Source organism: Aulonocara sp. 'chitande type north' Nkhata Bay, linkage group LG1, assembly GCF_057382095.1.
Source record: "Aulonocara sp. 'chitande type north' Nkhata Bay isolate Kocher_YH1m ecotype deep benthic linkage group LG1, A_spYH_male_GT1.1, whole genome shotgun sequence".
Taxonomy (NCBI): domain Eukaryota; kingdom Metazoa; phylum Chordata; class Actinopteri; order Cichliformes; family Cichlidae; genus Aulonocara; species Aulonocara sp. 'chitande type north' Nkhata Bay.
In genome coordinates this window covers 21,123,406-21,136,634 of record NC_141344.1, presented here as the reverse complement: position 1 = coordinate 21,136,634, position 13,229 = coordinate 21,123,406, and the positions used below count along the sequence as shown (strand labels likewise).

Sequence of the window (13,229 nt, the reverse complement as noted above, 5' to 3'; positions counted from 1 at the left end):
TACTATAATCTGCAGGACCGTTTTACTGCAGCCACTTGGCCAGTTTACCCTATTTGCCCTGCTGATGTGGGCAATGTAGCAGCACATATCCTTGGTGTCCGCAAGTTAAAGTACAGCCATAATTTTAGCAGTATGTTGGTGGTTTTAGGACCTTATACTTTTACTTGATTTTTAAATTTGATACTTTTTTTGAGTATGTCTTTATGCCACTGTAGCTGCAATCAATTTTAAAGGAAATTATTGCACCTTTTACTTTTTTCCTAGACATATTTCAGATGAATATTAGGAAAAATCTGTTTAAAAATAAAAAGATGTTTAAGTAACAGAGCCACCAACCTAAGAGTTGGATTCAGCTGCAACATTTAACTTCCTGACATATTTTGGGTTTCATTCTGTTTATTAAGTGTTGCATGCTGTGTTAAGCAGCTTTGACTTTATTGTGCTACGCTGTAAAAGAAAACCAATATCCTCATATGAGGAGATACTTCTTTTTTCTTTTTACATAAACTTCCTGTTCAAAGAGGAAGTTTACAGAAGTTAACTAGAAGAAATCAAAATACAATCTCAGGTCACAGGAAGTTAAAGTGGTAAGAAGCTGTAATGTCAGCTGGACTGGGGGATTTTAAAACTCCCAGTTATTACACCTATGAATGATAATATTCCACAGTAAAATATTAAATACTAGTACTTGTGTGTATTTGTTTGTTTGTTTGTTTGGTTGCTGTGACCTATTGACCTCTTGTATTAATTCCCTCCTATCTTTCTATTGGTGTCTTTTATTATGGTGGTACAGCTTTTATCTTGCTATTACCCATGTGCTGTAGTCATTCTTATTGGTAGCTTTTATCTATGAACATAACTCGTTATTTTTTTTTTTTTTATCCGTTATCAATGTTTGAACCTTTTATTGTTTTATGTAAAGCACTTTGGTATGCCCAAGGCTTTTAAATGTGCTCTATAAATAAAGATTGTTGTTGTTGTTGTATTTACTACATTCTGAAAGCATAATTGTAGGTTCACTGTTATTATAACTTGATTTCACAACTTTTGCTCAAGCAAAAAAATTCTTTCATGGCCAGCTCTTTATCCGAAAGTCTCTGCACGACCACTTCACATCAAATGTCACTCTTAACTGCGATAAAGACACTGGCAGGAGAAAAGCACCACGGCACCTGGAATCAACAGCGAGCCGCTCAGTTAGGAGAGCTAATAACAGCGTGGCAGCGACAGCCACCGGAGTGATGTGCACAGACGTAATTAGGTTACCAGCAGCATGTGGTAGCCAGTGTTAGACTACTGTGCCTTTTGGGATCTTACCAACCTAATACACAGCTTTGGGAGAGGCTGTCATTGAGATGTCAGCGATAAAAGGAGGTGAGTTTTCATCATCAGGCAAAATGTGAAATATATGTCTATGTCTGACTGGGAAGTCTGTACTGCTTTGGGCCTTGTTTTGATAATGAACGAATACAGTTTAATAAGGTTAAAGAATAAAGAATAGAATAAAGTTTAAGTTCAATGCTTACACTTGGACACTGAAACAATTTTAATGATCACTTTTAATAAAAGACTGTAAAAATCTCCAGGAAGAGTTCAAACCATCTTCTTCATTGTATTGCATGTACAGTTTTTGAATAAGCTTTAGGTCAAACAGAGAAAAACACTGTCGTAAAATAATGCAAAAAGGAAAACATATCTGTACATCTACGCCCTCCTGCAACCCATTTCAAGTCACATACACTCACAAACTCCGATAACACTCTTCACAAGCACGACTAGACATCAGTGGTTACTCTACGACTCACATGCTGTGTACCGTCCTGCTATTGCTATCTCATACTATAAACATAGGCTGAAGAGCATCACAGCTTACAGTGAAATAATATGTACATGCTTTTAGAACATTTAAAACAAAACAAAGTATGAAAATGGGAGTCGTCTTGACGCAGAGACTTGAAAGATCAGGTCGTCTCCTCAGTTCTTTTTGTGGAGAAACTTCATTTTACTTCCTGGAAATAAAATACATGAATCTATTAAGCCGTGTAAAACGAAGCCACGAATATTCGGTATAAAAAAAAATCTGATTTCTGGCAAACATCCATGTTTAAGTTCTTATTGGTGAAGCCTATCACAGCTAGCTCGTGTCATGTGAGATATTTACAATAAAAAATAAAGTGAGAGTGAAACTGTGCAGAGGTTTGGTAAAAGCTGCTGTGTAGCTCTGCCTGTTCAGATGACATTAGCATATGCAGAATAAATATTTGATATTTCTGTTTATAACTTTCCAGCTCCTAAAATATGTCTGCTTCTGAACTCACCAAGGCCTCTGAGGAACTTGTTGACTCCACTCTGCTCTGTGTCTGGCAGCTCCTCCAAATATTGATCTACCCGCTGCTCAAACAGACCTGTCAACACAACAGCAGAGACTTTTCTTTTTAAAAAAAAGGAAAAGGAAAGGTAAAGAACGAGAATATGAAACATCAATACTTCAGGGAGCTGCTTTGATTCAGTGAGAAAGCATGCTGTTGAAAAACTTTCAGCCACTAGAGGTCAGTGTAAGTGCAATGCTTTCTTCTGCACAGAGAGCACTAGGAATGCAGGGGTGGAAATGCACAAAGAAAAGCAAACAGCTTTCTCATGAAATGTTTTAAGGAAGAAAGAGCATTCATAGACCCAGCTGACACTCAGAGAACAGCAGTCTACCTTTAGCTCGTGTCTTTCTGAGCTCCCGGTCTTGGATGAACCCTGCAAACATCTGAGACTCCATGAAGACTCCCAGGAAACGTCGGATGCTCTTCGATGCCACTGATTTGCGGAAGGCCTCTCTTTGGAAAATGCGCTCCCCACGCTCATTCTGAGTGATAAACAGGGAGTAATGTCCAATAGTCTCCAGGAAGAAGCGGATGAACGCCTCCGACACCAGGCTGTTCAGCGAGTTATACTCTGTGGGGGATAAAAACGAAGGCGTTAATCGATAAAATAGGCCCACAGCTTTTGTTAAACCTTGAAGTTCAAGAATTTTGCTGTGCTTGCAAAGTAAAGTTGTCGAATAAAGACCAAACCTCAGTCATGTTAACGACAAAATTGAGACATAACAATAATGATGTGACAGCTTTGTGCTTATCCTATGTCAGAAGATGTCAAGTGAAGCACAATGACACTGCAGGAAAAACCTGAAATCCTGCCCATCAGAGCACCCAGAGCTACAACTGTCATTCAAGGCTAGTTTACCACAGGTCAATATTTTTTACTTATTTCTTTTCTTGATTACTCGTGTTGTTATTGTTTTTTATTACTTTCCACTAATATTAGCACAAGAAAGCTAATTGTTGTAGTTGTAGTTTCATTTTCCCCTTCACCTACAGTCCAATGAGGCTATACTGTGGGTTGCACAAGTGTATTGGCTTTCTGGACTAGTGAGAACTGGTTATGAGTGGCACTTGGCACATGTAACATAACCACACAGAGTGTTAGCTGTTGGTCTTGGAGGGGAATTTGGAAAGCAGAGATAAGACTGTCTGAAGTAGCCTTAAAAAAACACAAATGATTTGGCCTTATTATGTCAAAATTCTCTTTGTTTCTGTGCCGTAAAGCATGTTGTGACAGCCCATTACAGGTAAGCCATTCATGATTCCTTGATAAAAGCCTCATTTCCACACCAGGAGTCAAAACCTGGCCTCCTGGGTGAAAACCGGGAATCCTGACTGCGAGGGCACATGGGAGCTACACATAGAGACATTGACACATTAGAAACAACTGCACTTATGCTCCAGTCAGCTTGAAATGTACACTACTACCACCAGAAACAGCATTAGCTCATCTCAAAGATGAGCCTTTCATGACTCACTGTCAGCAGAACAGAAGACGTCATTTCCCAGCCAGTTTCACAGACTTGTAGACCGCGCTCCCTGTCGCCCTAATTAACAAGAAGAACATCTGCCGCGTTAAACCGAGAGATGTTCAGTCGCTTATTCACCTTCGTCTGACTCGCTGTCAGAGTCCTGAGTGATGATGTCATTCCTCTGCTCCAGCGCTTGCTCGAGAGCTGCTTGAAGTTTCCGCGGCAACAGCGATGCCTCGTCATCCATCTACAGACAGTTGAAAGTGCTGCAGTTACTACAGATGAACAACAGTGGCGTGGAGACGATGCTCTGCAACCTTTTACGAGCATGACTGTCTAATTTTTGGAATAAGAAATGTTTCGATCTTCCTACTCGACCTGATACAGTCAGGGTTTTTTTTTGGTTTGTTTGTTTTTGTCCCTTACTCATGATAGCTCTTATCTGCTAACTTGAGTTAGTTACTGCTGTGTACGCACATTATTGAGACATTTTGCTGTGACAGATGTTTCACCACAATTACATGTTGCCACAGAAAACCAGGATACCCAGGAATGATCTCTGCGGTTCCTCTTAGTTTTTTTTCTCTATTTCTTTACTGTTGTCCTGCTTTCTGCATTCCTCTCTGTCTTCCTGTTTGCCTAGGAAGGTATGTTCTATGTCTCTCTTTCCGTCACTTCCTGTGTTATTTTGTTGCTTTTTTTCTTCCTAATGTGGCTATATTTTTACTTCCTGCCTTTGTTCTTTTCACACCCTCATTGTTGTCAGATGTAGTTCACCTATGCATTATTGGCTTTTTTCTTGGGACAGATCACCTCTGTGTGCTTCATTACTTCATCTAGTCATTACATTCCTATCCTGAGTTTTGAACTTTTATTATAATTATTACATTTTTCTGAGTTAAGTCACAATTAAAGCTGCTTTTACTTATTAATATATTGTTCCAGAAATAAGAAATGCCAATTAATGTTTTTGAGCAAACGACTGAACAACATGTAGGGTGTTAAAGGAAATTTGCCATTATCTTTACATTACCACTTGGGGCACAGTGGTCACTGCTCATGCTAATGCTAATGGTTTTCTTTTTAAATGCCATTAGACCAACCTGTCTAATGAAGCGGTCAGTTCCCAGGTCGACCATTAAAGCCTAAAAAAGAGAAAAGGAGGATATCATTATTTGATTAGCACACATGAGAACTCTTTGATGAATTATTTAACTTTAAAGTCCACTGTACATAAAATGGTCAAAGCTACATGCTACAGCACAATGTTAGATGTAAACGTACTTTGGACAAATGTCGCAATGAATGAATCACAAACTGGAAGAGTGACAGAAACAGGTTTCTGGTATCGCGAACAACTCGTTATTGGGTCAGTCTTAACTCTGATTAACATGGTCGCTTCTCAGTTTGATACATTAATGTGGCCCACGCTGGGGAAAAACTGGGTGTAGTAACACTTTTGTAACAAACTAATGGCCATTTCATTTCACGCGGCTTCTACTGCCAAAATATTTATTTTATACGAAAGAAAGAATCAGATGGAGAGCACAGATGCCATCCGTCCATCCACATTGAGCCATGTGTGATACAGACCAGTGTAGTAAAGTCTTGCCACACTTCACTTCACCAAGATTCTGTTTTGTAGAAAGACTTGGTCTAAAACCTGTAACCATTATTTTTACTGATCAACTAATTTACCCCGGCTGGGTAAATTCATCATTTGGACGTCACCTGGCTCGTTCCCTAGTATAATAAAAACGGAGACAGAAAGAGAAACAGCCACAGTTGCCAGGTCATAATGGAATTACTGTGAATCTGTACTGTTTTAACATGTCATCCAAACATGTCATTCAAATCCCTTACATTCAGGACTCTACGCAGCAACATTTACACATCGCTGACATCAACATGAAAATTGAAAAATTCATGGTCTAAATACAATGTACTCACCTCTTCTACAGGCAGCTCTTTGAGTTTAGGCATCGAGCTGGAGAGCAGCCCCACCAGGAACGGAGTGGGACAGCAGACGATATCCAGCATGGACCCTGGCAGCACCGGGATAAAGGTGTGTTGCCAGGAGAAGGGGTAGAGGAGCGCCACCACAGCATGCATGCAGCTGGACAGGGTGCTGATGATGGGAGACAAAGAGGAAGGCAAACACATCAATCATGTTTAACCAGATTAATTCAGACAAGCTTGAAACAGGGAGTATAAAACGCTGAAAGGGTTGTGCAGTCAAGCATTTACTCAAAAAGCACCACCTGCTGTGGTCATGCTAAGTTGAACGTTATATTCTTCTTTAAAATGCAATGTTTGGAAAATCATTACTACTAAATCACTAACTGGGGCCACATTCCAAACTATTGGAGCACAGCCGATGTATTTCCATCACTACACTCCAATTCTCCAAGTTAAATGACTATTTGATCCTCTTTTCCCTGAAACTGTTGCCTTTAAATGAGCCATAACAGTACAGCTAAGTATTCGGACTCTTTGTTCTTCCTGCAGCTCTTCTAAGGTGCAGCCAGATCCAACAGACTGTTCTTGAGCTTCCACAAATACACTTGTTTTTCTTTTCTTTCCCCCCAAAGTTTTTACGTTATCAGAGCTTATTATCACAGCTTCTGGAAAAATTAATGCCTTAATTTATTGCAATTCCACTTCTCGCGCCAACAGTTAACACCATTTACTATAGACCACAACGAGGAACCGTAACCCCACAAACTGCATTATTTTGAGATTGCCCCACTCTGTCTGCAGGGGTGGCGTGACTCTGACATGTTGCTATGGTTAAGCTGGGGTCTTGTTGACGCAATAACAAAACGCAGCAGCTCGGTTTAACTTCGACAGCTGTGGTATAACATGAAGCTCACAAATAGCAGCACGTCTTTCTCACGATCCGTCGCTTGTTGACAGTGGCTGACCCCGCCCCCCCTCCAGACTCCCCTCAGTCTTCTACATACTGTCCAGTCCATGTACACAAAGAGAGTGAAAATAAACTGTGGGTCCAATCTCTCTCTCTCTCTCTCTCTCTCTCTCTCTCTCTCACACACACACACACACACACACACACACACACACACACACACACACACACACACAAACCACTAAATCAGTATAGCTCAAGACCGAGACCAGTGATCAAACATGGTATATGACGCACGTTATCTGAGATATATACATTTCATCAACAGCAGTACAGCAAACAAAAATTCCTCCCTTTTATGTGACCTATGTCTGTTTCAGCGCAGAGAAACTTTACTGAGCAATATACAGAGAAAACTGACAAACTCCCACAGCTTTTTTTTCCACAATATCCATTCCAGCTACATGTCTGCCAGAGATTTTTTTTCTGAACTTCCCATGAGTCAAATTGACAAGATTAAAATGTTTTCTAGACAGGGTAAAATAAAATTACATCAGAGAAACCCAAAGGCTACAATAACCACAGCATTCAACCTTTCTTTTTTTTTTTTTTTTACATTTCACTCACAACATGAAGCACTTGCAGCTTTGCTTTGGCCAGTCTGATTTCCATTTGCCTGAGGTGGGCTTGATAATTCCTAACAGATCCCGTCTCCTGGGTTTGACGAGTTCCAACAGGGAGTGATGGGGCACAGATCTCCGAAAACCTTCGCCACAGGCTACACACAGCCCTGCACACCACTGATACCAAAAAGGATCAATTACACTCATTCCCCGACCGCATACTCCTGGGAGAAAATGAACTTGCAACGAAAACACTCCGCACTACCAGAGGTTGCCACTCAACTCTGGAGAACGAGTGGGACATTCCCGTTTGATCTAGACCAAAGCTTCAGGCATACGCAGGTCATAAAATAAGAAGAAAAAAATGCTTTTTGGCCTCCATATACATTGATTGGTAAAGAATAGTAGAATGTAAAAAATAAAACAGTTTGAGTTAAACAGTAAAGCCATATTTTTTCCTTGGTACAGTGTCGATAAGTACAGAAGCTGGATTTTAGCCACTCAAAATTGGTGGTACCAGATAAGATTATAGGCCTTTATATGGCTTTTTTAGCTATGACATCAACATTGCCACAAAGTCGGTCAGTGCCACTTTATTCTAAATATGAAATTCCACTGAATTCAATTTCATTTATGTAGCACCAAATCACAGAAAGTCATGTCAAGGTAACACCTTTCAGTAATAGAGAGAAAACAAACAACCCTCTTTGAGCAACCACTTGTTAATAGTGGGAAGGAAAAACCCCCTTATAACAGGAAAAAACCTCAGTCATCTGCTGTGACCGGTTGGGGTTGAGGGGAGGAAGATCAGGAAGAGGAGGAAATCTTTTCAAAACCACTGAATGAATTAAAATTATTTGGTTTGTGACCATCAGAAGTATAAAACTAGCAGTACTTCTGTCTCAGATGTACTTTCTGTACTTTCTAGTGCTAATTAGGAAATTTAACCCTACAAATCAAAATGAAGTAACTGACAAATAATCCAAGTCGGAGGTGGAAAAAACTGCAGTTCTTGGAGTGTCCACTTGAGACAAGTCGTCACAGACGCTTGTGGTAAAATTTCCAACTAAACTGCATTCTTAAGCAATTTTACGGCTTTGTACAAAAATATTTTTGGTCTCTGTGGATAGTTTCCCCCTTCATAACAACTGTACTGCATTTGGACTTTGTTAAAGTTAACAGTCCAGCCTATTTGAATCATACTCTGACGATATAGCTCTAGCACTCCTGCTAGGCTTCGCTCACAAATTTTGAGTCACTGAACTGGACTTCTTGCCCGTGTTTGTGTTGCAGGTGCCTTTTGGACCATTTTGAATTAAATATCATGACTAATACTACTATGTGTTCATTCCAGATCATTCAAGAAGTTTAGTGCTTCAGTTTTGAGGAGTAAAATTGTAGTATTTTATTTATCTGTTAACGCTAACTAGTAAGTACCCGTGTCTTAGCATTGCATCTCTAAAGTTTATAGATGTAGCTTTCTAAGGCCTCGGACAGTGAGTGACTGCTAGAGGCTGCTGGCTGAGTCTAGGTGAAACTGGTTACAAAGAGCATGGTGTGCCAAAAACCTCCTTGTGGTAGATTTGGTTGCAAACAATTTGCCTTGACCACCCTCAGGACACTAACCGTTTCTGTTTTGTGTAACACTATTCAGTTTAACTCTTGCTTGAAAATAGTTTCCAAGTGTTTGCGGACAATTTGGCATCTACCATGCAAACTGCAATAAGGGCAGTCTGCTAGTGACCGAGGTAACTGCAAGGAGGTTTTTCACTAAAGTACCATGGCCCTCTCTGCGATTTCCAGAAACCTTCAGAAACCACTCACCAACCAGTGACAGAATACACACTTCACTGGTTGCTAGGCAAACCGACCACTCTGTAGGCCTGTGTAAAAGGGGGTCTATTTTATCGTGACACACTTGTTTTTTCTGTCGTGACTGATCGTTACCATATGGTGGTTACCCAGTCTCTAGGCCTGTGTGACTGAGGCCTAACCATGCTTGCTAGCTTGCTTTGCTGATAACTTCCACCCTTTATTAAAGTCCAAAAGCACGTGGGTGACATCACAGTAGGCATGTCCAGCTTTTATATGCAGCCTATGTACAAAGTAAGAAGGCATAGGTTAGCATTTAGCATTATTGAGAACATGTTAGAAATTACATGAGTTACCCTAACGTAGATACAAGAGCACAAAAAAAATCGGTTTTTGCCATTCAATGACACCCAAAGCAACAAAGTGTGTGTCAATAAACTTGCTGACGTAAACATATGTAAATATACATGAATTTCCATAGTTTAATAGACTACGTGCACGTTAGCACATGCTACTTCCGGTGCGGAAACCCCTGTGGGGAGCTTTGTTTCCGGTGTCCTATTCGCACCCTGTTTACTGTCCAAAACAAGTTAAGCAAGTGAATGAATCAAGCGGCGATTTACATTTCTATAGATGTCTTGGGCATTTACCCAATATATCTGTAAATGATGTTCATCGACTTGTCGATATTTTTTCCCCCGCGCCTCAGAGCAAAAGAGAAAAGGGATTCAAATGTTATATTTCTCAGTATCTGTAAATACCGGTCCCTCGTTTATCGCGGGTGTTATGTTCTAAAAATAACCAGCGATAGGTGAAATCAAGTAGCCAATTTTATTTTTTGACGGTGCAAAACGTTTCGTGGACATCGTGGACATACAGTACTGCTGTAATTTTGAAGGTAAGTCACAACATACCCTTCGTAAATACTAATGTATAGAAACCGTTACCAGCAATCGTTCAGCAATTTTTCATTTTTTGCTTTTTTTCACGGTTTGTTAACATGCTGTGTAGGTGTGTACTTCACTACCTGATATCGACATAATGGGAAACATCTGGCTTGACTATTCTTCACCTGTAGTTTGAATGCTGAACATTTGCCTGTTTAAATCATAAGAACTGTCACTATACAGAGATGTGCTTCTGAATGTGGACGATGTGTCTTCTGATTCTGTAATGCAGTTCTGCTTGTGTTGAGTGATGTAAACGGGTCATTCTTACTATTCGGTGCCATTTGAGTCCTAATGACATAATATGGTATATTTAGTGTAAAACTTGTCTAATGCTTATTTCTAAACCATTTTCTTGTATGTTTAACCCCCCTCTACCATAGAACACATTGATATATACACAGGATAAATACATTAAAAGTAAATTACTTTTATTTTAGCACAAGTCACTAAAGTACTATGTCCCCAGTCATGCTTGCTCGACTTCAGTTACAAATATAACTTAAAAAAAAAAAAAAAAATCAAAATTTTTCATCATTTCTGGATTGGCTTATTTCTAATGTTCCTCATCAAATGTTCTTTTTTATTATTAATGCATGTTTAATACTTAAAATCTTTAAAAAATGTTGTGTCCCTGAATCAACTGTCACCCCTGTTACTCTGATAAGAATTCCATAGAACACATCACCTGATTATTCTTTTAGTCACATGACACTCCCGGATGTAACATATTTTGGAGGGAAAACTTTCAAGAAGAAGACGAGTAAGTACCACTCTTTAATCAACCCTTTTTTCAATGTTTTAGCAAGATTTTGTAATGTGGCAAAGCATAACATGTCCAACCTGTTACGCTTATTAATAGTGGAAACAATTTTTTTTTTGTAATTTTTATAATATGGCTAATAAACATGTTAAAAATGGTTCTTAGTGGTCACCATGTACTAGCTTGTTGTTCATCATACTAGTAGTAATGGCTAAGTTTAGCATAAAATCTCCCCCCTGTTACCGTCACCCCTGTTATTGCTATGCACTGTAACATGAAATTTCCTTGCAGATTTTAAAAAGGGACATTGTAGCTTTTAGAAAATGTAAATATTACTATAACTGTGTATTCAAAACAGTTATTAATAGAAAATTGAATGTCCTGTAACAGGGTGGACATTTGGCACGTCATGGGTAAAGACTTTGATTTTAAAAAATATTATAATATAATATCCTTAGCTGGACCAATACATTTTTCTTATAGGTTGAAAATCCCTCTTTTAGATGAAATGTTAAAATAATTCAAAATTTTGTATTTTTTGATGAAGAGTGATCACACTGAAATGGCACCGAATAGTAGGAATGACTCAAACAATTGATCGATCTAAACTCTTTAAACGTCAAAATTGATCATTAGATTTTTTATGACACAACAGTGGTGAGTGTTTCCACCTTCTGCTCTTTGTAACTTAACGCGATCTTTCCGTTTTCGAGTTTTGGACATGATTTTGGAGTATGTCTTCGCAGTAGCGATTGACCGCAAAGTAAAGCTACTTGCTGATTGTTTTTAAATGTACTCTTAATTTGATCTGTTATTGTATATTTTACACATGTTTGTATGGGATATTGTATTTGTTTTAAATGTTATATACCTATGTGGTATGTGACTTTTGTTGCTATGATGCCAGGTCTCTCTTGGAAATGAGATTTTTAATCTCAATGAGATTTTTTACCTGGATAAATAAAGGATTAATAAAAAATACCGGAAATGTACAACCCCACATCCGGTCTCAAACCAGGAAGTTAGCATTTTCTTGTGCACAGGGTCTATACCTTTTTACTAATAAAAACTACACCACAGAAATTAATTTGACTCATTTAATTTGATGGAATACATCTATGTTTCAATTTATGATGCCACTCTCAAGAAAAGAAGAGAAAAAAAAAGATCCCGAGAGTTCAACAGAGATAAAGTCTGTTCAGAGCTGTTGTGTGTTGAGGTTTGGGAGCTAATCCTCACATATTAGCTCTCATGGGTCTGCTGGGCCTGGTTTAATGTGTGTGACGATGAATTGGCAGATACTCCAGGAAACATGGGATCGGGAGGCTTAGTATGTGAAGCCCAGAAGAAGAGTAGGATAAACTTCAGTATTCAAGAAAAAGAGAGGCAAGGCTGTATCATCACATGCTTTGCAGCTCTGTGTTGTATCAACCAGTCTTAGGACGGTTTGGCAAGATGAATTCCACAGACAGGTCTGTAGAAGACCAAACCACAGCTGTCACTTGCCAGCTGATCCACAAAACCACTCCTCAGTGTTAGGCCTCCTTCAAAGCCCCTAATAACACCTAGAAGTCACACGAAGTCGCAACAGAGTACATGCAGAACTGTATAGCAAGGGAAAGCTCCCAGTGGTGTATTTTTATCCTTTTAGCAGAATGTTCTCTGCTTGCTCCTTTAGCCCCACAAATGGTTTTCCCTCACTTCCTGTGCACAAGGGTCTCCAGCCACGGTCTCAGTCAAACAGCACAAACTATTTTACACTGAGAAATGGCCCCCTGATGGAAAACTCCATACATGTTCTTATTAAAACCACAATAACATCCGAGTTTAATCAAGGCTGTCTGGAGAGCAAATGTAAGTGTGCAGGTGTCTTCCGTTACATATGCTCACCGATGTAAAAATCAGCTGGTCAGACTCATGTAATAGCCACATCTTTCTCCACTGAAACATTTCACATATTTACAGTGCGTTGATGAGTTGAATACCACATGGGAAAGCGTATGAGTTGCTAAAAGTGGTTTTGGCTTTGTACCAGCTCTGCAGAACATGCCAGAGAAAGCGTCTGAGAGCAACCGTGGACTAAATGAAACAAGCACGCTGCAGTACCTGCTGATTTGAAAATGCCTACAGCAACAGCAATAATTCTACCTGTCTGAGCACTACAGTCACCACATTGATCATAATATTGCAGATCTGCAGCTGCAAAACATGTTGGCAAGCTCCACGGCTGCAGTTCACTTTCAGGCAATTTAGTGCAAAACCAAAAACACGACACCTCATACGTGATTTTTTAATATTTTTTTCAATCGTGTAGTTTTACTGTAAGAGGACACAGGAACGGCTCTATGCAGAAACACAAACAGCCTGCTGCACCACA

At 39.4% G+C, this 13,229-nt stretch overlaps 1 protein-coding gene across 2 annotated transcripts in view; it reads right to left on the bottom strand.

Annotated features, from left to right (window-relative positions):
• Window positions 1–1,541: 1,541 nt before the first annotated feature.
• dennd2b (DENN domain containing 2B) overlaps window positions 1,542–13,229 on the bottom strand; it is a 56,705-nt gene continuing 45,017 nt past the window's right edge. For both annotated transcript variants that reach the window (XM_086287876.1, XM_086287867.1), the window contains exons 15-20: window positions 5,792–5,969; window positions 4,945–4,986; window positions 3,977–4,088; window positions 2,704–2,943; window positions 2,319–2,405; window positions 1,542–2,009 (exon numbers count right to left, since the gene is read on the bottom strand). In XM_086287876.1, coding sequence (XP_086144002.1) covers window positions 1,975–2,009; window positions 2,319–2,405; window positions 2,704–2,943; window positions 3,977–4,088; window positions 4,945–4,986; window positions 5,792–5,969 — 694 coding nt within the window. In that variant the 3' untranslated portion in view covers window positions 1,542–1,974. The remainder of the gene's footprint in view (window positions 2,010–2,318; window positions 2,406–2,703; window positions 2,944–3,976; window positions 4,089–4,944; window positions 4,987–5,791; window positions 5,970–13,229) is intronic.